Genomic DNA, 23778 nt, shown 5'->3' on the forward strand with positions numbered 1-23778 from the left:
TGGTCTGTTTACGTTATTTTATTGCAGTGATAGAATAGATGAATCAGTACTAATCCGCACCGGTGTCTGTTAGGTTGTCGTTTATATTTCCGTGGTAAAGTTTGATTGACTCAGCTGGTTGCATTCAAGCGGCTAACAAGTCAAGAACCAGTTTATTTTATGTCGCACTTTGCTGCGGCTCATGTTGATACTGCCGAGTGGATTTTGTTACGCTTTTTAAAATTCTCGGAAGTGCGCATAAATTTTGTTACTGTACCTGTGTAGTTAGTGTTTCTGCACACAAGCGGACACCGTATAAGTGGAACAAGTTTTCCACTTTTACGGTACAAGCATTTTTGCAGAATCGTGTGTTCGGAAGCGTTGGTAGCCCAAACCGCCGCTAAACCCAACCAACAGCGGAAAATGAAATACTGTACGTACACTTCTCCGATTCTCCAACATTCGAAAACCGGATATTCGGTTGAAAAATTGTAGCGCTGTCATCTGGTGTGTGTTGGCCGCATTTTTCCTCAGCATTTTTTGGAAGTATCCAAAAAGATGATCCAGAGAAAACTGATATCGGGCGGATGTAAGAGTATATATTTAGCATTCGCCGGAGCGCCACGCTCTTTTTGGCCTAATTGATGAGCACAAATGCCAATGACTCAAAACTGCTACAGTGCGGAGAAATTTCACGAACGTTCTCATCTTCTCATGCTCTCTTTCTAATGCCGTCGACGGGCATATTAATTGCCTTATTGCCAATCATATTTTGTGATGAATGCATGACGCATGTAAACTGTGGCGTGTCTCACACGCGTTGAAAAATTGTGTTGCGTACTGACGACAGTTTCTGATGTTCCATCCTTAGAAGAAGTTAGCCGGATAGGCTGTGCAGTCTGATAAAACCAACGATCTCAAATTGAAGCTGTCGCAAAAGCGTCGGTTATTGTGAATCTGCATTTCGGAAAGCTGGAGATGTTTTGCGCATATCGCTTGTGATTATAATACTGCTTTATCGACGGTAACCGGCATCGGATAATTTATGGATTTAAACTGTTTTATGGACTTTCGCGTGTGATATTCGCAGTAGTTAGCGGTGCGTACTTAATGCTGACTCCATAAATTTGTGTACAGAAGCAAAATTAATTGTGGTAACCTGTCATGTCTTGTTAGGAATGCACAGTTTGCATATGCAATGTGTATTTACAATTTTACGGCTTAATAGCTTATGATCATAATCTAATTCTAAAATTTAATCAGATACATAACTAATAATCACGCATATTTATATGTATCTGTTCGGCTGTAGGTCCATTGGACCAGTACAACCTTGTTTTGGTTTTCTGTATTAATCAACAGAATCACAATACAATCTGTATTTTTTGCACGCTTGTCGCTTCAAGTTTAACCGTAAGTGCACCGGGCCAGCAAGAGGTTATGGTGCGTTTATGACAACGTACTGTCCAGCATGCATTGCGCAGGTCAGCTATAGCACACTCGCCAGAAATTCCGCATCCGTTGCGGATTGTTAACAAGCAGTTGTCCGAAAGTGTTTTCCCGCTGTTGTGTACGTTTATGGACTTAACCGTAAATAAATTCTGTATATTCATTCTCCGTTTTGTCCCAGCTGTTTGCACGGAATGTTTGTTTTTGACATAATTCCCGTTCTGCTTAAAGGGACATGGTGATTTGTACTGTACTGTGCAAAGGCTAATTGCATGCGTAAGTAAAACCGCGAAACCTTTTTAACCCAGTTCGGTTGGTGTCGGAAGCGTTAAGTATAATTTGATTCCATCTGTTCGCAGATGCACAGCCCAGATGTTGGTCATATCTCGAATCGGTGGACTTTGAAACGCCTGCGTTTTTGAAATAGCACTTACCTTTCTTTAATTCTGTGCGCCAGCACAACAGTAGTCGGATCGCGTCTCGGACGTCAAAGAGTGCTGTCGTTGCAAAACGCCAACGTGATTGCGAAACGGGCGAGTTTGCGCTGCTTCTGCTTGTACTGAGTATTGCAGTGCAGGCCGCGTTGGATGCCGATTATCATTGTAGTTTTAGAGTGTCTCGGTCGTGGGGTTTATTTATATATCCAAATAAGTGATCCAAGCGGTACACAGTTTTTATTCTGCCTTAATGGCGCGGGTTTTTATGGGCGCTGCGCTTAAGTTGCATGAAAAATTTTCGCGTTGACCGGCACTCGGCTCAGCATATTTCCTGCTGTGGTTGTACAAAAGCGGAGCAGCTTAAGGCTCGATTAAGTCCTTCCCATCTTCCCTGATCAAACGCAATGCTGCGATCGTAAGCAAATTTTGTCGTGTCTTGATCACAGTAAATTTGGAACGTATGTATGTAAATGCAATTAGGTATAGATTTGAGGCGACATGCGTGCATTTATGTACAACTTGTCTGATATAAATTTTATAAGATGTAAAAATACACGTCGAGCGTTTACACAGCGGAAGTACAGTACGAGTACAAAACGGCGTTCCTGCGTACGAACGCCACTTATATCGATTAGCATCTAGCGCGCATGTGTACCTGACCTTCAAATGTAGACTGAAAAACGCGATGGACCGGAGCAGCCATAAAAAGAAATCAGACTCCAGTACGACATCCTTTGACTCGAGTACATCGCGTTCGTCACATGGCGATATCAATATACCGCCGAACGCATTCCAAGCCGTAAAAACCTTCGAACGGCGCGTCTCAGCCGACGCGGCCGCTGTGAACAGTACTAACAATTTACACACTCACAACATAATCTCCTCGGGATTGCCTCCCAAAATGAGTCTCCCACACGCTAAAAGCCCCGAACCCATTATCTCCGAGCCGGGCAGTCCGATTGTACCGCTGACGAAGGCCCGCTTCGGCAGCACGGATCTACTGAGCAGTCATGCTAACGGCCGCTCATCCAGTCCGCATGTGGAGCGCAAACACCACCAGTCCTCATCGCAGTCCGTCACTGTCCACCAGAGTCGGCAGTACCAGGAGATTGTCGATGGGAAACAAGTGGTGAACTATTCAGCCTCCCGGCAGAATAGCCATCAGAAGGAATCCAAGATAAACTCCACGGAGATCAACGGGGAAGTGAAGGTGGATGCTGACCACAAAGTGTCGTCCAGTTCGGCCGCTAAGGCCTCCATCGAAGCCCTGGACAGCATGGGACAGAGCCTGCGGGCAGCGTGTGCGGCGCTCAGTCATTCCTCCAACGCAACCAACAGTAGCTATGCCGGATCGCATTCGGGAATCGGTGAACTGACCCAGACGAGCAAAAGCGAAACCATTGGAGCCAGAGCGATTCAGGTTAGTACTGCGCCGGTATACAAACATCTAAAAACAACGACCGTTCTCGCTTTTTTTTCCACTTTACAAGTGTTTTCACAAAACTGCAATTGATTAGATTTATACTTCGTTTTTAATTTAATACCATCAGACATAAATCCTAGGTGGTAGTTCGAGAAATAAGTCATTATTCTTATTAGAGTACCAGCCTACCAGGAGCAGTCGTATACGTACTTCCATATTAAAGTAAGTACTAGTACGTTATTATAAACGATCAATATTATATTAAAGACGTCCTTAAAACTTTGTAGCGTATCCGGTGAGTGCATATAGGTATTGTACATACAGATAGTACAATAGGTGCTTTGATAATGTTGTGCGTTATAGTAAATAGTAAATACTAGTACCTATAATTCGAGCAAACTAAATCCCGCACCTATTGAACAAAATAATTGAATCACTTCCACCACTATGCATATTGGAAATATAATTTTTTCTAAATACTTACGTGAAGACCAGCCAAATAAAACGAAACTGCCGTAGCTTTGGCGGACTGCGGAAGTTGATGCGACTACGTATTTCGATAAATGTAAACGTGATAAGTGCCCCATTTTTATTTAGCAAGGGTTATCAAAATCAAATCGATAATATGCACGATGCTAACCATAAGCTTTTGCACATTTTAATCACGGCGAATTGATACAGTAGTATTCTACATCTGCGCTCCAGAGGCTGATAAGAAATGAAGGCCAAAGTGCACGCGCTAATTGTTTGATAGTTTTAGGAGCTGTGAACCGATCAGCATAAGTTTCAGCTAGGTACAGTAGTAAATGTTATGAAAATATTGACTGGTCGTTTTGTATTCAGAACTCTTGAATGGGACGAGATTCATATACGTAGCCAGTAGCCATATCTTCTTTGTATATATAATTAAGCCAGCAGTCGATCTCAACTTTGCCAAAACCGGTATTTTATATCGAAAAAATTTAAATCTTGAAACTTTTATTAGACAGACCCATGTTCCTAACTACTACTTTGTCAACAATGTTGTCATGAGACGTATTCAAAGCGGATCTCCTATTCAACGAGATTCGTGGAGAACAGTTGCGCGTTACGGCGTACGTACTAGTTTGACCGATCTATTAAGCGAGTTTTACTGTCAGTAATACAGTTTTCAAAAACTGCTAATGCAAAAAATGCCTATAATTTTTACGACGTGCTGGGATCTTGATGATAATATTATACTATTGTTTTACGTTGACTGCAGAATCCAGATGGCACAGTACAGAGCATCACGTACAGCAATGCCGGTGGAGGAAATCCTCTTCCCAGTCAGAAGCGTTCCATTAGCGGTCTGATGGAGGAATTACGCGGCACACCCAGTGCTCTGGAGAATCAGGTGCGCAGCACACTGAAGCAGATGGTAGAAATGATGGAGGAGCAGACCACAATCACTCCGATGCTAAAGAATAAACTGGAGAACGACGGCGTCGTTGACCTTCTCATTGAGAACGTCGATTCCCAAGACCAGGAAGTCAGCATGCTGTCTGCCAAAATGTTGGACAAATGCATGAATACCGATGCCAGAGAAAGATTGTTGAAACGGGGGATCGACGGCATTGTCAGAGTAGGTCCTTTTTATTTCCATTAATTTATAATTATGGAAAAAATATTGCATTGTGACTTGTAATGGTGATTTAAATTCGTTAAATACTTTACAAAAGGCTTTATTAAGCTGATTTTTTAAGTAGTTCATTTCTGAGAAACAATATAGTCATTTCTTTGAATTGCAAAGTAACAGAACCTTTCCATCGTCATATGGTTTTAATTAATAAACTAACATAAAACGTGGGTTTTCCTCTTTTTTTTGTGGTGTGAGTCTTTGAGCTCGTCATGTCGAGTTTAGATTTGTTTCGTAAATACTCGGCCTATTTGCCTGCTTCAACTTGTGTGACTGTTAAATTGCTAATACTTATGTAAATGAGCAGTGGTGCTGTTCTACGGTGCGACAAGGTTTACTATAAATATAGGTTGCTACGATCAAAGGAAATCCCGAATCGCGGCGAGCCGGTGCTGGATTGCTTGAAAAGATTTTGAACAATTCAGAAGCAGCATGCACGGAAGTGGTCAATCACGGGGGTCTGGACGCCGTATTGGAGGCGTGCAAGAGTACCGATGTGGAAACACAGCGTTCTTCCGCGTTGGCACTGCTAAACCTCTCTCTGTACGGTGGTCAATTCAATCAGCACCGGATGATCAAGCAACGCGCTCAAGGTGGGTAAATTCAATGTTTTGTTGAGTCTGTATTCAGTACTTTGAACAACAGGAAATGTTTTTGGCAGATTGGCTGTTCCCACTGGCATTTGGCCAGCAAGATCAGACAACAAAATATTTCGCCTGCTTATGCGTGGGATCATTAATCGCCAATAAAGAACTGGAAGCCGCCGTAATTAAATCTGGCACACTGGACCTGGTGAATGACTTTGTGACGGAGAATAGTCCCGAGGAATTCGCCAGTAAGTATGCCGAGCAGCTAGATGCTAAACAGTCGCGGGATATCATCATCCGTTTGATGCCGATTTTGGAAAGCCGCATCGCCGAAGCCCAGCAGCTGGCGGCGTTTCATTTCGCTACGGAGGCCTACGCGCGCAAGAAGAGAAATGAGCTTAAGGTAAACCTTTTCTCCATTTTCAAGAAATTTATTTAAGGTATGAAAGTGTGAAACCTAACTTGCTGTGTCCAATACAGATCTTCCGTGAAGTGGGAGCCGTAGAACATTTGAAAAATTGCGCCAGTTCGCCAAATGACGTTGCCAGTAGATTAGCCGGCGAAGCATTGGCTGTGCTGGGCGAAATGATACCTCATCGGCTATCGCAACAAGTTCCTCTTTGGACAGTGCCGGACGTGAAACAATGGTTGCAGCAGGTAGCCGATAACGATACTGACCGTTATACATGAATTAACCATGACTAAGTAAATTAGTTTTTTTCAGGTTGGTTATTCGTCCGTCGCGAAGACCTTTGTTGAGAAAGAAGTGGACGGTGACCTTCTTCTGCAACTGACCGAACAGACCTTACGGGATGATCTTAATATGCACAGCCGAATATTGCGTCAGCGATTTTTGCGTGACCTGTTACAACTGAAACGCATATCGGATTACACAAGTTGTGATCCGTTTAATATTCACTCGCTGCTCCTGCAAATCGGACCTGAGTATGCACAGTATACTTACAATCTGTTGAAAGCCGGTGTTGATCCCTCTGTGTTTCCCTTTGTCAATGATGATCATCTGAAAAATGACGCCTGGATCGAAAATGGCGTACACCGTGCCAAAATTCTGGATGCCATTGGCAAGCGACGTAGTTTAGAAAAAGGGGCGGTGATGGAAGTCAGATCGGAGAATGATGTGTTCATAAGCTATCGACGCGCAACTGGATCTCAGCTAGCGAGGTAGACATCCGATTTGCGGAAACCAAATTCAGGAAATCGGTTCTGTTTTTTATAGAATAGGCGTTTTTGTTGCTTGTAGCCTTCTAAAAGTGCATCTGCAGCTGCGTGGTTTCTCCGTTTTTATCGATATTGACAAGCTGGATGCCGGCGCGTTCGACCAAAAATTAATTGACAGTGTGCGTTTGGCAAAACATTTCGTTCTCATTCTCTCACCAAATGCTTTGGACCGATGTATCAATGACGCAGAACGAAAAGATTGGATACATCGAGTAAGACGATTACAAGTTTTGTAGCAGCAATGGGAAGTACACAGACCGGTAGTAAATTATAGTTCTATATTATGAAAACAGTTCAAGTTAGTGACTTTTAAAGGGCGTATAGTATTGACCAGTTTGTCGTCGTTGATACGCGGCGTAGTACGGTAGTTACTTGCGGATTGCGTAGTTGCATTACTTCTGTTTACGAGAACTTATTTCAGTCACCCTTGGTGGCAGAGTAGTGAACTTTTTAAGGGTCTAATTAAAACGAAGGCGAACAAAAAAAGTAAACTGAAATGGCTATTACGGACGTTAGAGTAAACTGCAGGACAATTCAGACATAATTGTTAAAGCTTGTGTGAGGAGTGATGACATCTTACTTTTTCGTAGGAAATTTCAGCTGCATTGTCGTATAAATGCAATATCGTCCCGATAACTGACCCCTCATTCATCTGGCCCAATCCGGATGCTCTCCCGGAAGACATGCGGTCTGTATGCAAATTCAACGGTATTCGTTGGATACACGATTATCAGGATGCTTGTGTCGATAAGCTGGAGCGCTTCCTCCGCGGTGACCTTAACCTGAAAGCGGGTCACTCGCCAGTGGCCACCAGTCAAACGGGTGCGGGAACTGCCGGCCAGATCTCCTCTTCCTCCGCTCAATCCCCGCTGCCCTCCTCTGGCACCCCGGCGCTTTCCTACCATGGCTCTGCATTCTGAGCATGCTATATAAGTGCCCTAGTTTGCTATTTCGACTGCTGCACGGTCCGATCCTGTTTGTCTTTTTGCTCGATACAAACATTCACACTTGTCGACGTCATTGTTGAACGTATTTCTGGTATAATCAATGTAGTTGATCATGAGCTATTAGCAGAAAACGTTAACGCTACTGCAGAGCACGGTAAAAAATTAAATATTAATTTAATACGTGTCAAGCATACTGTACAAGTCACCCAAATTCAGCTTCAAACTTTCAATCTTCAGTACAAAAAAATAAGGGTAAACCGGTAAAGGAACCGGAACTAGAAGCTTCAGGCTACTGAAAGAAAGATGCTCATAACAAATACAGTAACGAATTAAAATCACCTAATTTGTATTTATGTATAGTATACGGTAAAGGCGTCAATTACAAGATTTAATCTAAACAATTGTAAATCATGTACATATAACTCAACCACAGACAACATTTGGTTAAAACACGGAACGCAATAAAAAAGAGTACACAATCAGATCGTCACTCCAGGTATCGACCAATCTATACAATCACCGACGACCAGCACCCCAACACCCTGCACTACGGTGCGGGAGACACTTTGAGATCGTGGGAAACACTGCGCGACACCGATGATCCAGGTGATGTCCCACCACCGGACGCGGTTTCCGCTTGGAGACCGTGAAGAGTTCGACTTGCCTTGATGGCGGCTGGTGAGCGCGGCAAGCGACTGCTGCGATCCGCGATATCCACCGACATCGATCCGGGCGTCAATTTGCTTCCGCCCGCGCGTCCCCGTTGCTGGATTTCCGCGTTCATGCTGCGTGTCTTCTCGTACTGGATTTGCTGTGCATGGAAAATGGAATTTTTCATCATGTCGTGCACGGAGGCGAAGTGTTTGCGACTGTCCAGGAGGCCCTTCGTCGCGTTCAGCGTCAGCTCCATATCGTAGCAGGCGCCCTGCAGTTGCTGTAGCTGCTGGGACGCTTCCATCTTCTTGGAGACCAGAAGAGGCATGGATTTGCGAACATGTTCTTGTATTCGGTATAAACCGAGGGATGGTTCGTTAAGAATGTTGTGCACGTTCTCCGATATCTTCTCCGCAACTTTACGCACTTTTCGGTCGAAATTGGGATCAAATTCTCCACCCGCTTGCATGTTACGGCATTAAACAATAATATGAATATCAGAATATCAAATTCAAAACTCAAAAACCCAAGTGATAAGTGAAGCTGTCACGTTTTAATAAATCCAGATTGGTTTTATACCGTAAAGACGTAAAACCACATGATTGTGTTATCAGACTACCAGGACAAGTTTATAACACGTTCATTGCTACCGTAAAGATACAGCGTGATTGGACAGTACAAAACTGACTCAGAAGATCCACTAAAAAACTCAGAATTGCTGGATGACATCAACCGTTAGAGTAGGCTCTAGCCTCTAGGTGCAAATCTTGAAAGAATGTAACTTGTTAACCTAACACTGCACAAAAATCCTGAAAAAAACTTCGATCGCCGCTGCGCGAACGAAAGGAGTTGAGCAGAGTAAGTACAGAGAAAGGTTCAAAAAACGAAGAATATGTTGTCGATTAATATGGCATTAGAAACCATATATTTCCTGCTCAGTTTCCTGTTCCAAATACAGAGCATGTACAACATGTGTTGTTGGTTTTTGTTTCCGCTTGACTGCTTGAGCTCTTTTCGAACGTTCTTGTAGTCTCCAGTAGAGCCCCCAAACAGTATACTGTACTGCCGTATACGGCATACTGTACGGCACAACAGTACGTAACCGTAGTGAAAATTGGTACTGTAACGAAAGTGCCGTACGTAACCGTAAGTCAAAAACACGGTTTTACAATGGGCTTGCCGTATACGGTACTGCCGTATACGGTATACCGTACGGTCAATCCAGTTATTTCTGCCGTAACCGTACCGTAGCCGTAGGAGCCGTAAGGGGAAACCGTACGTAGCCGTACAAAAATTTGTTACTGTTTGGGGGCTCTAGTCTCCAGATAAAAATTCCTTTTGCGACCTTTGCAGCTGCTTTTGGAACAGTCTGTTTTCGTTTGTTCCAGAACTTTTTTGCACCGTATAATGTTTATTACTTGTTATCTTGATTAATTGGACCTCTGGTTATAATTTCGTCTGTTATGCCAGTGGAATTCGAAAGCAGTCTGCAGTGGGTCGTTCATTGTTTTATTCTTCTTTATCCTGTGTGATTCTCCCTAGATTGCCATGCTAAGGCATGCTTTAATGTTTAGCAGATAAGGCCCGGGAATCCATGTAAAAATTTAGCACGACTGTGTGCGCGAGCAAAGGATTTGGAAAACGTCGCTTACGAATTTCGGAATACTTATCGTTAGAGAATGTCTGTTGATCCGAGTTCGTGGATGGATCTGGTTCCTGGTGTCTCCGCAGACGATCAGCGACAGATTTCTCAGCTCGACAGGTACACAGGGACATTGTAAGGATCATAGCGAATTTATTGTATTTCTTGGCATTGTTTTATGTAGTCGACTGTACGATACTATCGACTGGACTAGCAAGGAAGGAGCCCACACTTTGGATCTAATCGGAAAGGTAGGATTGCACTCGAGTCTCGAGCCCTGCGCAAATTACAATGTTTCAATGTGAAACGTTACTTTGTTATTTTTTAATGGTAGTAATGGGCCGAACATTAGCCTTTTGTGAATCGACTCAGTTGTCTGTAATTCGGGTGGCTGTGATAATCGAATCATATTGATTTTATACCTTAGTTAGCTGGATCCTTGTATTTTATTTTTATGCTGCCGTTTTTTAGGCGATTGCCCATTATAATAATATCCTTCTTCAAGAAGTCGAAAAAGCCAAAGCAGGAGGTTCTAGTCTGAGCGCAGCAACTCCGAGTGTGGATAATGAACGACGATTCAGTGCAAAAATCTTTTGCCGATTGGGTCATATGTATCTTCTGGTCCTGGAATGGGAGAAAGGTACAGGCACTACTCTAGAATCTAGAACGTGGTTCGAACGGTTGCTCCGAGGACCTGAGTTGCAGTTGTCGGCGGTCGTGCATTTTTAGTTTACTCAATTCCTGTATCGTATCGCATTTGTGTTTTTTTTTAATTGTAGGAGTAGCTTTGAATTGTAAGAGTTTCATCAAAGCAGTAGCATTGTTGATTGACTGGACCGACTGGCCTTCACTGCTTTTCGCTTTTCAGTTTTCGCTAATAAAGTGTCCATTTGCAGCTTTGGCAGCGTATCAGACGTATTACGTGAGCAGCTGTCTATCTCGTACCGTAAGTTTCTTCGCAAGTTGGCAGGCTTCCCATCGGACTGGAGATTATTTCGATTTATCTGTAAAACGGTGAACCGGTGCTGTATGAATCTCGTCTTCCTCGTTACAGGATACATATTTTTATTATGGATTGGGTCTCGTATATCAGCAACTGGAGTGCTATGTAGGGTAAGTGAAAACGGACAACTAGGGTAGTATTTGATTTACACCGTTAGGTGTGATTTGGAATTAACCAATGCAATGCAATTTTAATTTCGGTGTTCGTGACATGTCGTCTACGAATGCGTCAAGTTTGATCTGATACCGCACCGAAACTGGGCGATTGATGATTTTTCTGCATCTGCCATCCGGTGCATCGAGTGAAGTCCTGCGCTACAGATTAATAACTTCGGGCGAGCCGGTTGTGTTAATTTTTTACGGTTCTGTTAATAAAAAGCCATTCAATCAAGCTTATTTGCTTTTCTGAAGTTATCCGAAAAACGTAAAAAGAACTTGTCTGGTTTATAATTTTACTTTTCTAAACCAAAAGGTTCAAGTTTCCGCGTGAATTGTGTTCGAAAGTGCAAAGCGTTTGTATACGGGTAATGCGCGAAGCGGTTACCTGAACTTTCCTCTGCATGGCTGACAGCCTTATAATAGTCTATCCGCTAATGAGTCGATAGATAGTATAGAAAAATCCGACCTTGGTTTCGATAACCATGTGTGGTCGCGTGGTGAACTGTAAATTCAGGAACGGCCTTTTTTAACGCTGAACCAAACAGTATACTTGTGCTCAGGTGGTGGCGTTTTTCCGGGTGTGTTTTTGTGTAAATGGAATTTTACAGTAATGCGTCGAATTAAGGGGCGCGTTTGCTCTCTGTTTTGAAAACGCTAATTCTATCTTTGACGCAATGAAAAGCCGTCAAAAGAAAGAAATAGGATTGCTTCTTGAACATGAGCCTTGTGATTTGATTGGCGCGTAGGAATTGGTAAAAACGCTTTTCCGGGCATCAAAATGACGTCTTGATCAGGTGGAGATGAGCGGAAATACCGTTTGGCTATCTTGGGAAATTAATTCATACAAAATCCACATTGGCGAGGAAAATGGATTGTACATAATTTGATTGAGCCAGTGGAAAATTGCGTAGGCTGCTTGCGACGAAAACAGTTGAGCGATACAGTGCGGGGGATGTGGGATAGTGATCGTGATCGCATGTGAACCGGTTTGCTGGTATATTTGAAGATACCTTGAATTCAGTCAAAAGATGCTCTCGCTGCGGCGCATGCCTCTGCCATGCTGTTTATGTGAATGGTTGGCACATGTTGCAACTGCAGTCGCCTCCTATAACATGCAATGTGCTCGACTAATAACCGAGGCATCGGGGTTGTAGAAATCGACTGATAGGACTGCCTTGTTGTTGCTGCGGCTGCTTGCGGCCTGATTATCTGTACGCTTGGCGTTTGTAGTTCTTGACAGTCTTCCGCCTAAAACTCGGCATGGCCTGGTTAAGTTTCTTGCCCCGGAAACAGTACCTAGAGTACGTTACCATTTCGATTGCGCTCTAAATCTTATTGTTTTGATATGGGAGATTATTATCTTTTGTGGGAATTTATTGTGTTTTGAGGATTAACTGAAATTTTGCAAGGTAAACATAGCCGTTCCGTCGGATGGCATGAGGATAGTTTCCCTAAAATTTTGATATTTGAAATGTGTTTTGGTTGTGCCTTCTGCGTAGCTTGCTTCGTTATTCACAACTTTGTTAATGAATCATGATGGCAGACTGGCAGTAAATGAACTCTTACGTAATTGTGTGTGCTCTTTGTTTTTATGGAAATTTTGGAATGGTTACAGTTTGCAAGAATGGCTTATCAGAACTGCCTTGCGGAATTACACTTCGCTAGATTAAATGCTTCTTTGTGGGCTACTTGTTAAGTGTTACTGGATTCGGACGCATATATTTGTATATGTGGCCATATGCTGCAAAAATATTTTTGGGGTCCACTGGCGACTGTCTAGCGAGTCGCTAGAAGCGGTTACTTTTTATGCAGACTGTTTTTTTTTATGTCCTTAATTTTACACTCATCCCCTGAGTCGATTTTCAGTGAGGTATTATTAATTTTGTAATTTCGTCCTAAACAGCTAATGTTGACAATATACATTGCGCTTATATCATATAAGGAGCATTTTATTGGCTTTCTGGCCAAATTAGTCTCATAAATAGAAGTTCGTATTGTTATTGTGTATCATTACGTTCATAAAAAACACCAAGCTTGGGTATTAGAAGTTTTATGAACGACTAGGTTTGGGACTTGGGAGTAGAAAAATCAGCTGCCGAATAAAACCCTCTACGGCATATGGTCACGAAGGTTGAAGAAAATTGGAGTCTTTTTTTCTCTCGTAAAACCGATTGCTTACAGTTTGTATTGCGTGGCCTAGTTTCGTCGTTATTTTTCACCGGCTAGCTGCGTGGCAAAAGTGCCGTTGCAGAACATTAAGGTATCGATTGAAACTTGAGTATGTTTGCTGTTTTCTACATTTGGTCGGTATCATTCTGTGATTTTTTATACTCTGTTGTTGAGAATTATCAGGCCGCTGCGCTGTCAGCTTGCGACTTCAAGTGTCGGGTTGGTCCAATTATTTATCTTATGGTTAGTTCGATAGTAGTTATGACATGAAGCAGTAATTGTAGCGATAAGTGTAAAAACTGTGAATGTTATTTGGTTGCGGTATGCGTGACCGGTTTATCAGTTGAGGAATTTGAATCTTCGTAATAAGTTCCGTCCGAACAGATCAGCATTAAGCCTACTGTTATTTTGTTGGTCATAAAGGAAGATGTGTCGAAAGTAAAATGCGTCGAAAGTAAAAGTCGAAAGTAGCATCCTTAGAAGTCATAAAAATATTAATTTAATACTGATCTGTTCTGTGTGGCGATTAGTTATAGGATAAAAATGTAAAATATTCTGAGTGTTACAGGCTTTTGGAATTAAAAGTATGCTGAATAAAAACGTTTCAGCTACGTTTTTGTTTCAGTCAGTTTCGGTTTGCCGTTGAGAATTTGTTCGTTATTTCAGTAATGTTACCCTGACTGCATTATTGTTCTCATTGAAAATAATATTATGATTAAACTGGATGGCACTGACCTCCAAATGTGTGCATTGTATATCGTTAAATAAGAAGCAGGTAGATATTGCCTAACATTGAAACAAGAACTAAAACTTACGCACAAGACGTGGTAAAATATTTCTGGATGCATGTGATTGTGGACTAATACCGTGTGGTATTTCGCTGGCCGGCAGTATTACAGCTGTTTTTCAAGACCGCGATGTGGTTAATGAAAAGAGCGATGCACAATGCTGCTGCTGTCCCTACTTGTGTTGGATAAGACATGGAAAGTTGAAGCGCACGCTACTGAAAAGTGAATGAACTGTATTTGTATTTTTGTGCAAGTTGATAACGTGCTTATGTGAACCTCGATTACTCCAACATAAGCACACACATGTTACGGCGACCGTCCGAGGAAGGTGCGCCATATGCCTTTCGTAACCGTTTGTGATTCATGTCTATTATTTTTAATAATTGAATGATTGTAAACAAAGAGGTGTGGACAAATTTGGCATTAAAAATTAGTCGACCTCACAGCACCTTTGAGCATTTGTAGCGTAGTCGCGATCGGCCTCACCTTGGTCGTCCGTCTGATTGGCCAGAGGGTTCGTCATCGTGACCACAGTCGCTGATAAGAAGCGTTTAAGCAAGCGACATAACATCCGCTGTGTTCCACCCGGGTTTTTATCCGATTTGTAGTGTGAAACCACAATCGCCGAGCGTATGCACAGTTGCACACTAAGGGTTTTGGTATACTTGGGTGGTGATTTGTTTTATTGGACGAAGATAGTCGGTTGCCGGTAAAACGTTCCCGCGATGACGCGTTTAGTCGTTCTTTAGGAGCCGGTGTTTGCATTCTTCCGGTTTAGTTGTGACGTTTCTAGACGCCTACTCCAGTTCCGGAATGTGTTGTTTTACGTTTGTTTGTTAATTATATAAAATTTATCCTGGGATTGTTTTTCGACATCTTTCTGATGGAAAATTTGGGAATGGCTGCTTTTTGTTCTTCGTAAGTTAGTAGGAAGTCGGGTTCGCATGTTAATAGAGAGTTAGACACTAGAATTTGTAGGATTTGTAGTATTTAATTTTGTTACATGATTTAGAAGATTGGCTTTAGATACGCAGTTTTAGGGATGGATTGTTGGCGTAAATTGGAAAAATGTGAACTTCTGCAGAATTTTACTTACGTTGGCGAAATGATTTGATTTGATTTACTAGATATCGATTTATTTACTATTTTTTATCAGTACTGGAGTACCTTGCTGGACACTGTCGTAGCAAAAATAGCCGGAATTTTATGGCATATGTACTCAGTGACCGGGATAGTTACTGGGGCGTGAGAAATCAAAGGTGCACGTTCCGCGTTTTTTGCTTTGTAAAGTTGTGCTCTTCCGAAACTGCCTTTGAGAAATTAGGATGTGACACTAGTGTCCTCTCCATATCAAACAGCGTTATCAGTCCGTGCTTTCCTGCTGATTTCGCAATGGAATTGTCGTAGCAAAAATACTCACGTTACTACGAAAACTAGTGCTTGCACTTAAGAGTGCTTGCAGTTTTTTGTTTTGTCGCTAATTAAATTTTAATCGTAAAGTGTATCCATTGTTTTGGTTTTCCCAATGTGAATAATTTCTTAAAAAACGTATCTGTACGAGTAATTACGGCTGACGTTGCCCACGGATGTATTACAAGCAATGAGTACAAATTTGACTATGTACTTGCACAGGTGTAGACTCCGTATAATTTGTTTTGCATGGAATTTGAACTGTAATTGTGTGTCTAGTTGCGTTCGTGTAGATAACCGTATCCATGTGGAAAAGTGCATCTTCTATTTTGATAGAATAGCCCTGATCACGATCGGTGTTCACACATCTCTTCGTGTTTAGCGTTTCGGCAGTAATTATAATATTTAACCAGAGGCTCGGCTGAGCGTGGCGCATTGAGCATAGTATGATTTGACCTGAATTATGGTTGTAAATATATGCCGGAAAAGTGAATGTATAGACGCTGACGAAATATTGGGCTGCTGAAAATACGAGCGCTGTAGCCGGACAAAATCGCCCAGTGCATTGTTGCTCAAATGGTAGCCTCTCTCGAGTATAACATTTTGTCCATGCGCTGGCTGTAGAGAATTTGGTGTCCTATGATCTATCCCTCGGTGTTTGTTTCTTTTCTGTCTGCCGCGTCAGGCATGCTGTTTGTCAGACAGAAGTGATACCGACTTCCGAACAGTGAACTTGATGTGCTTCACCATCAGCGGTGAACCTGCTAGCAAGCTAACATGATTACAGGGCTTGGAGTTAACATTGTTCTTTTATTTTTGCTCTTTTATGGGCTTAATTTGATTAGTTTACAGGATTCGGTTGAAACCTTTCCAACACATGTACAATAATAACGACTTTGTTAAACTGGGTTTAATGAATACTAATTTATGGTGTATACTTAAGACTGTAGTGCGACTGAATTTTCAGCTTGATTGCAAGAGGTATGCTTCGGTTCGAGGAACACCTTTTTATTATTGGTGTTATTATCGTTTTACTATTGGTACTGCAACGGACTACCATCGCAGTCAGCGAAGGATAACATAATTAATGGTTGTATAAAAATTATCAGCAACTGTTAATTCATGCAACAGTGTTTCCGTAAGGAAGCTGTTATAAACTTGTAGTATAGTAAGTACAGAAATGTCGAAATCGTCTGATTAGGCACAACAAAACTAAGTACGTAGTGAGAATGGTGCTGCTACTCTGTAGAATGTGCATGCTTTTATCCGAAAGAATATAACGAATTTCTCGTTTGTATCGCTGGGTATTTCTGTTCTCGAAATGTGCTTACAGTTGTTAGTTGTGTTTGTTAAAACTGTATATTATTGTTGATTAAGTAATATTTTTCAGGGCCACGTACGCTTTCCAACACGCCTTGTATCTGGACGCCGCCATAGCGCCGAGCAATGAGATCTTTTTCCGTTTGGGCATCATCTTCAAATATCTGCAAAATTATGACGTAGCTCTGCGCTATTTCAAACGAACCATGAGCGATCCTCATCCCTTCAGCGAGAGCAAAGAGATGGGTCAGTGCAGTTTTCAGTGGTTTTGATTTTGCTGAATAGCACCTTGGCTCCGACAAAATAATGATGCAAAAGAAAAATACGAAATTGATGTTTCAATATTTATTTTTCAGTTAATTTTCATATTGGCCACATCTACGAATTGCAAGGCCGATATGAAACAGCCAAAAAGTATTACGAACAAGTCCTCCAGTCGCCTAACTGTGATGACAAACTCAGGGCCGATGTGTTGCGCCAGCTTGGCTGGATGTTCCACACGGTAGAGGAGTTTGGTGAACGGAACACACGGGAGAATTTAGCTATAAAGTGCCTTCAGAAATCCTTGGAACATGATCCGAATAACGGACAGACATGGTATTTTATGGGTCGTTGCTACGCCGCTATGTGCCGCGTTCACGATGCCTTTGCCGCTTACCGGTCTTCCATTGATAAATCCGAAGCCAATGCTGATACCTGGTGTTCCATAGGGTAATTACAAAGTAAAGTTTATCAATGTCGCGAGTTGTGTGTTTACAGTAAATGTTGCGCATAAAATGGTCTTAAAAAATTTGCAACGAAACCAACGACCCGGGCCATACATTTGCTGGTTGTTCGTTACTATTGTAGATATTATCGCTCTTCTATAGTCTATCTTGCATTCTTTGTTAACTATATATAACCTGAAGTCCTGCACGGAATTAATCGAGTATTGTTTGATATTGTTGTTTTATACTGTTGTATACAGATAATACTCGTAATTGCAAACGACTTAACGACCCAATGAGATTGTTTGCTGCAGAACATTGTATCAGCAGCAAAACCAACCGATGGATGCCTTGCAAGCTTATGTTTGCGCAGTCCAGCTTGATAAGAGCCATAGTCCGGCTTGGTTCGATTTAGGGATGTTGTACGAAAGCCTCAAACAATTTCCCGATGCGTTTCATTGCTATCAAAACGGGATCAAGCATGGAAAGGCCGCCGCTACCCCTTCCATCATACAGCGAGCTGGTATTTTGGAAACGGCTATTAAGACTTCTGCTGCAGCTTTTGATTCCATGTGAGACCATCCTTTCGCATTTATCGGAGTGATAATTCTAACACTGTTGGATTGCAGACCAAAGACCCTACCGTCCTTGGAAGAGGCTCTTTCCTTGCCTATTGCGGCGGAACTGACCGCTGGTCATCGGCCACCGCAGCCCGCCAAAAAGACTTCCTTACTGCCAGATTTGGCGGACTCTCCTGCTGTCACTGCACAACAACTGCAGATTATGAATTTCTTACAACAGAATGAGGTACGGATCAGTGTCCTTGTATCCATGGTAATAGCAATCGGGTCGGCTTGTTGGTGTTGATTTTGGTTCGGATACTGTGAGTGATTTCCTTGGTTACGACTGTCTTTCTTGTTGATTAGCAATTGGTATGAGATACTCGATAGACGAGCTTCAGTAGTCGTACGAGTTCCGATTAGGAAAGTTCTTTTGTCGGCCTGCTGCGGCTATTATTGATGGCGTGATGGGTTAACCAATAGCTACAGAGTTTTTAATCTGATTGCGAGGGCAGCTTCTCAAAAAGGAACAAACGCTTCGAACGTTTTAACGGTTAATGATTGATTACATGGAAGGTGTGCACCGTGCAGTTCAGGAAGAACTTCAGCGACTTCGATTATAAACAGTTAAAGTCGTTTTTCTTTTCTTTTGATCAGTGTTAGTAGACGTGAGCATGAAAGTCAGTATCTGACAACGATTCGTTTCTGATTGTTTGCACTGATTTGACTGAATTATGACTGGAAAGCGTAAGTTGGAAAGTGTGGTTGAGAAAGATGATTATTCACCAGAAAAAGTGGAGGAGGTAAAGTTGAAGCTCTGTTGTAAACCACAATAAGGACGAAAACCTGTAAACTTGGTCTTAGTTGTCTTATGGTTTCGATGGGTTATAGGGCCAGTTGCAACCGAATCAGCAGATATACCTCGCTCAGATGCAACAACAGTATTTTGCTCAACAACAACTACAAACCAAACCCAAAGCAGCGGCTGTGCAGGCCTTACGCGACCAGCCCTTTCCTATGCCTCCTTTTTCCCCGGAATTATATACTGGTCTGAGTGAGCGTCTGGAGCAGATTGATACGTTGATCCGGAAAAGTGCCTCGGAGATCTTGGTGGAGTGCGACAACAAAGAAGGAGCCAGTCCCCCTTTGAAACTCAATCTCTTGAACGAGTCCGCCACACCTCCCGTCCCCCCGGCGGCCCCCACAACTCCCCTCCCCAAAACGGCACTCAATCCCACAACCCCCAGTATTTTCGTATGTGAAATTATTGCTTAGTGCTTACCATCTGTTGCAGATTAAGTTCAGTTAACCGCAGTAATTGCGTATCCCTTTTTACGGTATTACTTGTGGAGTTACAGTCGACTTTAGTTCGACTGTTTCTACCAAGTCCGGTATCAGTGTGTGTTTGTTAGAAACTTAGAGTTGCAAAAATTGTACTTTTAAATTATGCTAAGTTCAGGTTACTTTCATCTCTTTGTTTTCACTCCTTCAGGTGGAGACCAAAAAGGAAGCCATGTCCAAGGATTTCGAAGAGTTTTTATTAAAGCAGCCATGTGCCATCGTGAAGAACCTCAGTAATGTGCTCAAGCTGGACTTGAGTCTGTTCTCCACGAAGAATCTTGTGGAAACCGCCCCGGATCACCAGATCGAAGTACGCACACAGAAGAAACAGAATCCGGAAGATAATTTTGCGGATAACAATCAACAAGAGCGCGTGTGGAAGTGCGAGAGTGTACGCACCTATACGACAGTGTATAAGTACGGGATATACCAGGCACAAGAGTTTCAGAAAGCCCTTCAGGTAATTGAATGAGATTATGTGATTGCTGAGAATTGTATTACCTCTGAGTACTGCGATGTATAGGAAGAGTCCGAAGGGAGCAAATCGATATCAGACTCGGATTCGAATAACTCGAATCAAATGAAGAAAGCACGCCGGCAAACTACAATTCGATTTGGGACCAATCTGGACCTGTCCGACAACACGGTGTGGAGAAATCAGCTGGTAGAACTTGATAAACTGCCCTCACTGGTGAAAGTACGTGCTGCGAAGAATATGCTCAGCTACCTGGATCATACGATTTTGGGGATGAACAGTGTACAGTTGTATATGAAGGTGCCGGGTTGTCGAACGCCCGGACACCAAGAAAATCTCAACTTCTGCTCGGTTAATATCAATATCGGACCGGGAGACTGTGAATGGTTTTGTGTGTCCCATGAGTACTGGGGAGTGATACAACAGCTTTGCGACAAGTACGTTGCGTAATGTTTTCTTCAGATTGTTTTGCTTGTTTCAGCAGATTTACAACTACCAGTACTTATATATTTCGGGCTCATTTGTATTTTTTCAATGGTTTTATTTGCACCTTTCATAAACTGTTGGGCATTGTTTTTAATTTTCAAAATTATTCTTTAAAATCATAATTGGTTTAAATTAATACGTTCTGGACGCTGCGTTTTTTTCAGGAACGATGTGCACTTTTTGCATGGATCATGGTGGCCGAATTTAGCTGATCTGCGAGCCGCCAACGTGCCGGTGTATCGATTCACCCAAAGACCCGGCGATTTGGTGTGGGTCAATGCGGGAACCGTGCACTGGGTGCAGGCTAATGGATGGTGCAATAATATTGCTTGGAATGTGGGTCCTTTCACTACGGAACAGTATTATCTGGCCACGGAGCGCTATGAGTGGAATAAACTGCAGGCCTTCAAGTCCATTGTGCCGATTCTGCATTTAACGTGGGCGGTGGCGGTGCATGTTGTATTCGAAAAAAAGGACGAACGCTTGTGGAAGTTGATCCGGTTAACATTACGCCGGTCGATTAAGTATTGCCACCTCATGCTGGAGCACCTGAAGAGCGTGGGGAAGAGTGTTAAACACCAGGCCCGGGATAAGAATGAACATGCGCATTACTGTGAAGACTGCGAGGTAAATTACGTATTACTGTCAGTTATTATGCAGTATAAGTTGGAAGTGATCGATAGTTGCAGTTAACGCATTCTCAGCGGCTTTATTTGTTGGAATTCTGATTGTTTCTTGGTTTTGACTATGCGAAATCTTTTATGGTCATGCGTTTTTCTCGTGCGAGCATTAGCAGTTTAGAATAAATACTTCTGAACTTTATTAGATTTCATAGTCTCATGATTTTCTGTTTTGTTAGCTGGAGGTATTCAACATCTTATTTATCAAAGAAAAGGAAAAGGATTCTGCGGAGTACGTTGTGCGCTGTTACGATTGCGCTAAGAAGATGGATCGTGATTTAAAGATGTTCTACGTTCTCCAGCAGTACAAACTCAAAGAATTAATGGAAACGTATGATCGATGTCGTATGGTGGAGGATAAGTGAACCCCTTTGTACTCCGCATGGATCGTGGTCCGATGGGACGCTGAGTAGGATAGGCGGGGACGCGTTGATATTCTACTGCATTTGTACGATCTCTCAGGCCTATTTATACTGCCCTTGGTATTAAAATGGTGCTCTTAACTCAGTTTGCAGCTGTTAATTTGTTGTTTTGTATCGTTGTGTACTGATGTGAGGGTGCGTTGATGATGCGTTTGAAACTTTTGATCTTATAATGGAGAAATATTTTGTTTTTGTGGTACGCCTTTTTCTTGTTGTTTTTTGTGCGCCTGATTTATTCAGAATGGTTGTGCAATTGTGTTTTAACCCGATGCTGCAACTTGCGAGCCTATCACCAGTTTTACCAAATTTTATCGTTGAATAAAATGACAAAATAAATAAGTTCAACTAGCATCTGCATCTAAATTTTGGTGCAAAACAAATTGGTGTTTTCGTTTACGCGAACGAGATATTTACATCAAATTTAATGGCGGCGTCGACGTTCGATGGTTTCACATTCGGTAGTCTGTACTGCGCCAGTATACGCAGGGATAGACATAGTGTGAAGACGCAGCTTGGTAGATAACAAATTATTGTACTCGTATCAATTACAAAAGCTCTAAATCGAAACAATTTCGGCTCCTCCTGTGTAATGAAATTTCTCATTTTTAAAGTGGCGCTTATTTGTAGGTGGCCAGATTATATGTCAAAGTAAGGAAAAGTGACATCTGAATGAATCATGTCGAACTTATCCTTTAAGTTTGGTTGCATTAACATCTGCCATATATAGTTACTATAGCGTATGAAAAATGAACAAATTTTGTGTCTGCGCTCATTTAATTTTAGGATCGTATTGGAGAAGAGAACATCGACTGAACCCTAAACCGGTGTTAAATTTTAATTAGCATTTCTAACGACCTGCGAATTTTTCGGGAAGCAGAATGCATATGAGTATTTTTACTTGGATTCTTCTGCATTGGAACCTTGCAGCGTTATCAACTAAATGTCAAGTTCAACTAATTGTAAATGTTCGGGATTACTTAACTGCACTTGGTAGGAGATGTTGCCGCTCAGTGTTCGCACTGGTAATTAGACAGTCACCGTAAGACCCATGCTTACTATACAAACAAGTACTTCCACAGTTCCACAGTAGTATAATCTTTCACCAAAATAATATATGAATGCATTGGCATATTGAATTCTGACATCAGCCTCATTAAAAAGGGTTCTAATTCTTTCAGTCTGAGTCGATTTTTAATTGTCATGATTCCATTCCGCTGCAACACATAGTTTACCGTATGCCGTGTGCGAATACAGTACTGATCTGTAGTTTTCTCCCATTTGCTGTTGGCGCCAATCTGTATGAAGCGGCTGCCTTTGCAGCCCGCGTTGACGCCGACGCCAGGAACACGTGGGGTTCACCGTTGGCGCAATGTTCAAGGTGTTGGTGCAATAAAACCAACCAGTGTCAAGTTAATTAGCGCCGAATGAGGCCACCTGAGCGTAAGCTCAATATGATGACTTTGATTGTGATTGTACTAAACGGAGCATAAGGTCGATAGTAAAATTTTATTTGTTTGACTTTTGACTAAAAACGGTAAAACGAATATGAAATACATAACGTGTTGTACGTAATATTCGTGGTGCAACATATCGTCTACTGCCGGATGTTGGTTTAAAGCAACGAAGCTCCAGGAACGTATTACCCGAGCGCCTACTTTTCGGGAGTAGCTGCGTGCTAAATATTTTGTAAAGGTCACGCCAGTGCTAAATATTTCGCAAAGGCGTCACCCGCTGTGACCGCCCCTTGGCTAACATCACTATCGACACATAGAATCATGGTTCTCGCTCTTGGATAACAGCCCTTGATCATGAAGTCTTTGACGACGACTGTCTGGTGGTGGCCAACGGCGTTGTACTCCTGTTGTCAGCACAGCGGCATTATGTGCGAAAACTGTGCAGAAAAATGGACAGTCCCCTTCTTAATAACGCTACAACTTTCCACCCATCTCCGATTAAAATAAACCTCGACCCGCACCACGGCCCATTCAGAGCGCACGGCATCTTTAAACAGGAAGCTACGACCATTCGTCTGCTGGTGTCTTCCATCGCTGTGTATCTGTTATCCCGAATTCCATTCTTGATCTGGCATATCTGAGTCGAGTTAGGGAAGAATTGTCTGGCACATTTCACAGATGACCAAAGTACCATCGTGTGGACATTGTACTTTCCAGGTTTATACGCCAACTATACTCCATAAAGTTTTGGTCTATTGTGGCGCAAGTCACGACTATTTCGCACGGGTCAT

At 42.3% G+C, this 23778-nt stretch overlaps 3 protein-coding genes across 9 annotated transcripts; 2 read left to right on the plus strand and 1 right to left on the minus strand.

The window, feature by feature from the left end:
• The first annotated feature begins 85 nt into the window (after positions 1–85).
• On the plus strand, positions 86–7891 carry LOC129581050 (NAD(+) hydrolase SARM1-like). 2 transcript variants are annotated; one of them, XM_055471905.1, is made up of 10 exons: positions 86–1078; positions 1788–2280; positions 2538–3285; positions 4532–4891; positions 5295–5538; positions 5607–5935; positions 6013–6189; positions 6257–6714; positions 6794–6983; positions 7362–7891. In XM_055471905.1, exons 2-10 carry the CDS (start codon positions 2270–2272, stop codon positions 7689–7691), a joined length of 2847 nt encoding a protein of 948 aa, XP_055327880.1. In that variant the 5' UTR covers positions 86–1078; positions 1788–2269; the 3' UTR covers positions 7692–7891. The 2 variants fall into 2 exon arrangements, with proteins under 2 accessions (XP_055327880.1, XP_055327881.1); XM_055471906.1 differs by lacking the exon at positions 1788–2280.
• Positions 7881–9321, minus strand: LOC129581052 (BLOC-1-related complex subunit 8 homolog). The gene has a single exon (XM_055471908.1). It carries the CDS (start codon positions 8839–8841, stop codon positions 8266–8268), a length of 576 nt encoding a protein of 191 aa, XP_055327883.1. The 5' UTR covers positions 8842–9321; the 3' UTR covers positions 7881–8265.
• On the plus strand, positions 9171–21804 carry LOC129581049 (lysine-specific demethylase 6A-like). Of its 6 annotated transcripts, none has more exons than XM_055471900.1 (15): positions 9171–9230; positions 9947–10134; positions 10199–10265; positions 10486–10654; positions 10911–10960; positions 11069–11127; positions 16933–17108; positions 17219–17573; positions 17884–18141; positions 18199–18376; positions 19021–19383; positions 19622–19930; positions 19994–20382; positions 20596–21058; positions 21291–21804. In XM_055471900.1, the coding sequence occupies exons 2-15, from the start codon at positions 10052–10054 to the stop codon at positions 21474–21476; spliced, it is 3105 nt and encodes a 1034-aa protein (XP_055327875.1). In that variant the 5' UTR covers positions 9171–9230; positions 9947–10051; the 3' UTR covers positions 21477–21804. The 6 variants fall into 6 exon arrangements, with proteins under 6 accessions (XP_055327875.1, XP_055327876.1, XP_055327874.1 ...); XM_055471901.1 differs by having other exon boundaries at positions 9214–9230; positions 9950–10134; XM_055471899.1 differs by lacking the exon at positions 9171–9230 and adding an exon at positions 9684–9864.
• Positions 21805–23778: the final 1974 nt, after the last annotated feature.

Source organism: Paramacrobiotus metropolitanus, unplaced genomic scaffold (assembly GCF_019649055.1).
Source record: "Paramacrobiotus metropolitanus isolate TYO unplaced genomic scaffold, Prichtersi_v1.0 Parri_scaffold0000005, whole genome shotgun sequence".
Taxonomy (NCBI): Eukaryota; Metazoa; Tardigrada; class Eutardigrada; order Parachela; family Macrobiotidae; genus Paramacrobiotus; species Paramacrobiotus metropolitanus.

Coding starts and splice junctions, on each gene's coding strand:
- LOC129581049 (XM_055471900.1), top strand. CDS start 10,052: ATGTCTGTTGATCCGAGTTCGTGGATGGATCTGGTTCCTGGTGTCTCC. Junction 10,135..10,198: donor CAGATTTCTCAGCTCGACAG/GTACACAGGGAC, acceptor TGTTTTATGTAG/TCGACTGTACGATACTATCG. Junction 21,059..21,290: donor ATTACTGTGAAGACTGCGAG/GTAAATTACGTA, acceptor CTGTTTTGTTAG/CTGGAGGTATTCAACATCTT.
- LOC129581050 (XM_055471905.1), top strand. Junction 4,892..5,294: donor GGATCGACGGCATTGTCAGA/GTAGGTCCTTTT, acceptor CTATAAATATAG/GTTGCTACGATCAAAGGAAA. Junction 6,984..7,361: donor GAAAAGATTGGATACATCGA/GTAAGACGATTA, acceptor ACTTTTTCGTAG/GAAATTTCAGCTGCATTGTC.
- LOC129581052 (XM_055471908.1), bottom strand. CDS start 8,841: ATGCAAGCGGGTGGAGAATTTGATCCCAATTTCGACCGAAAAGTGCGT.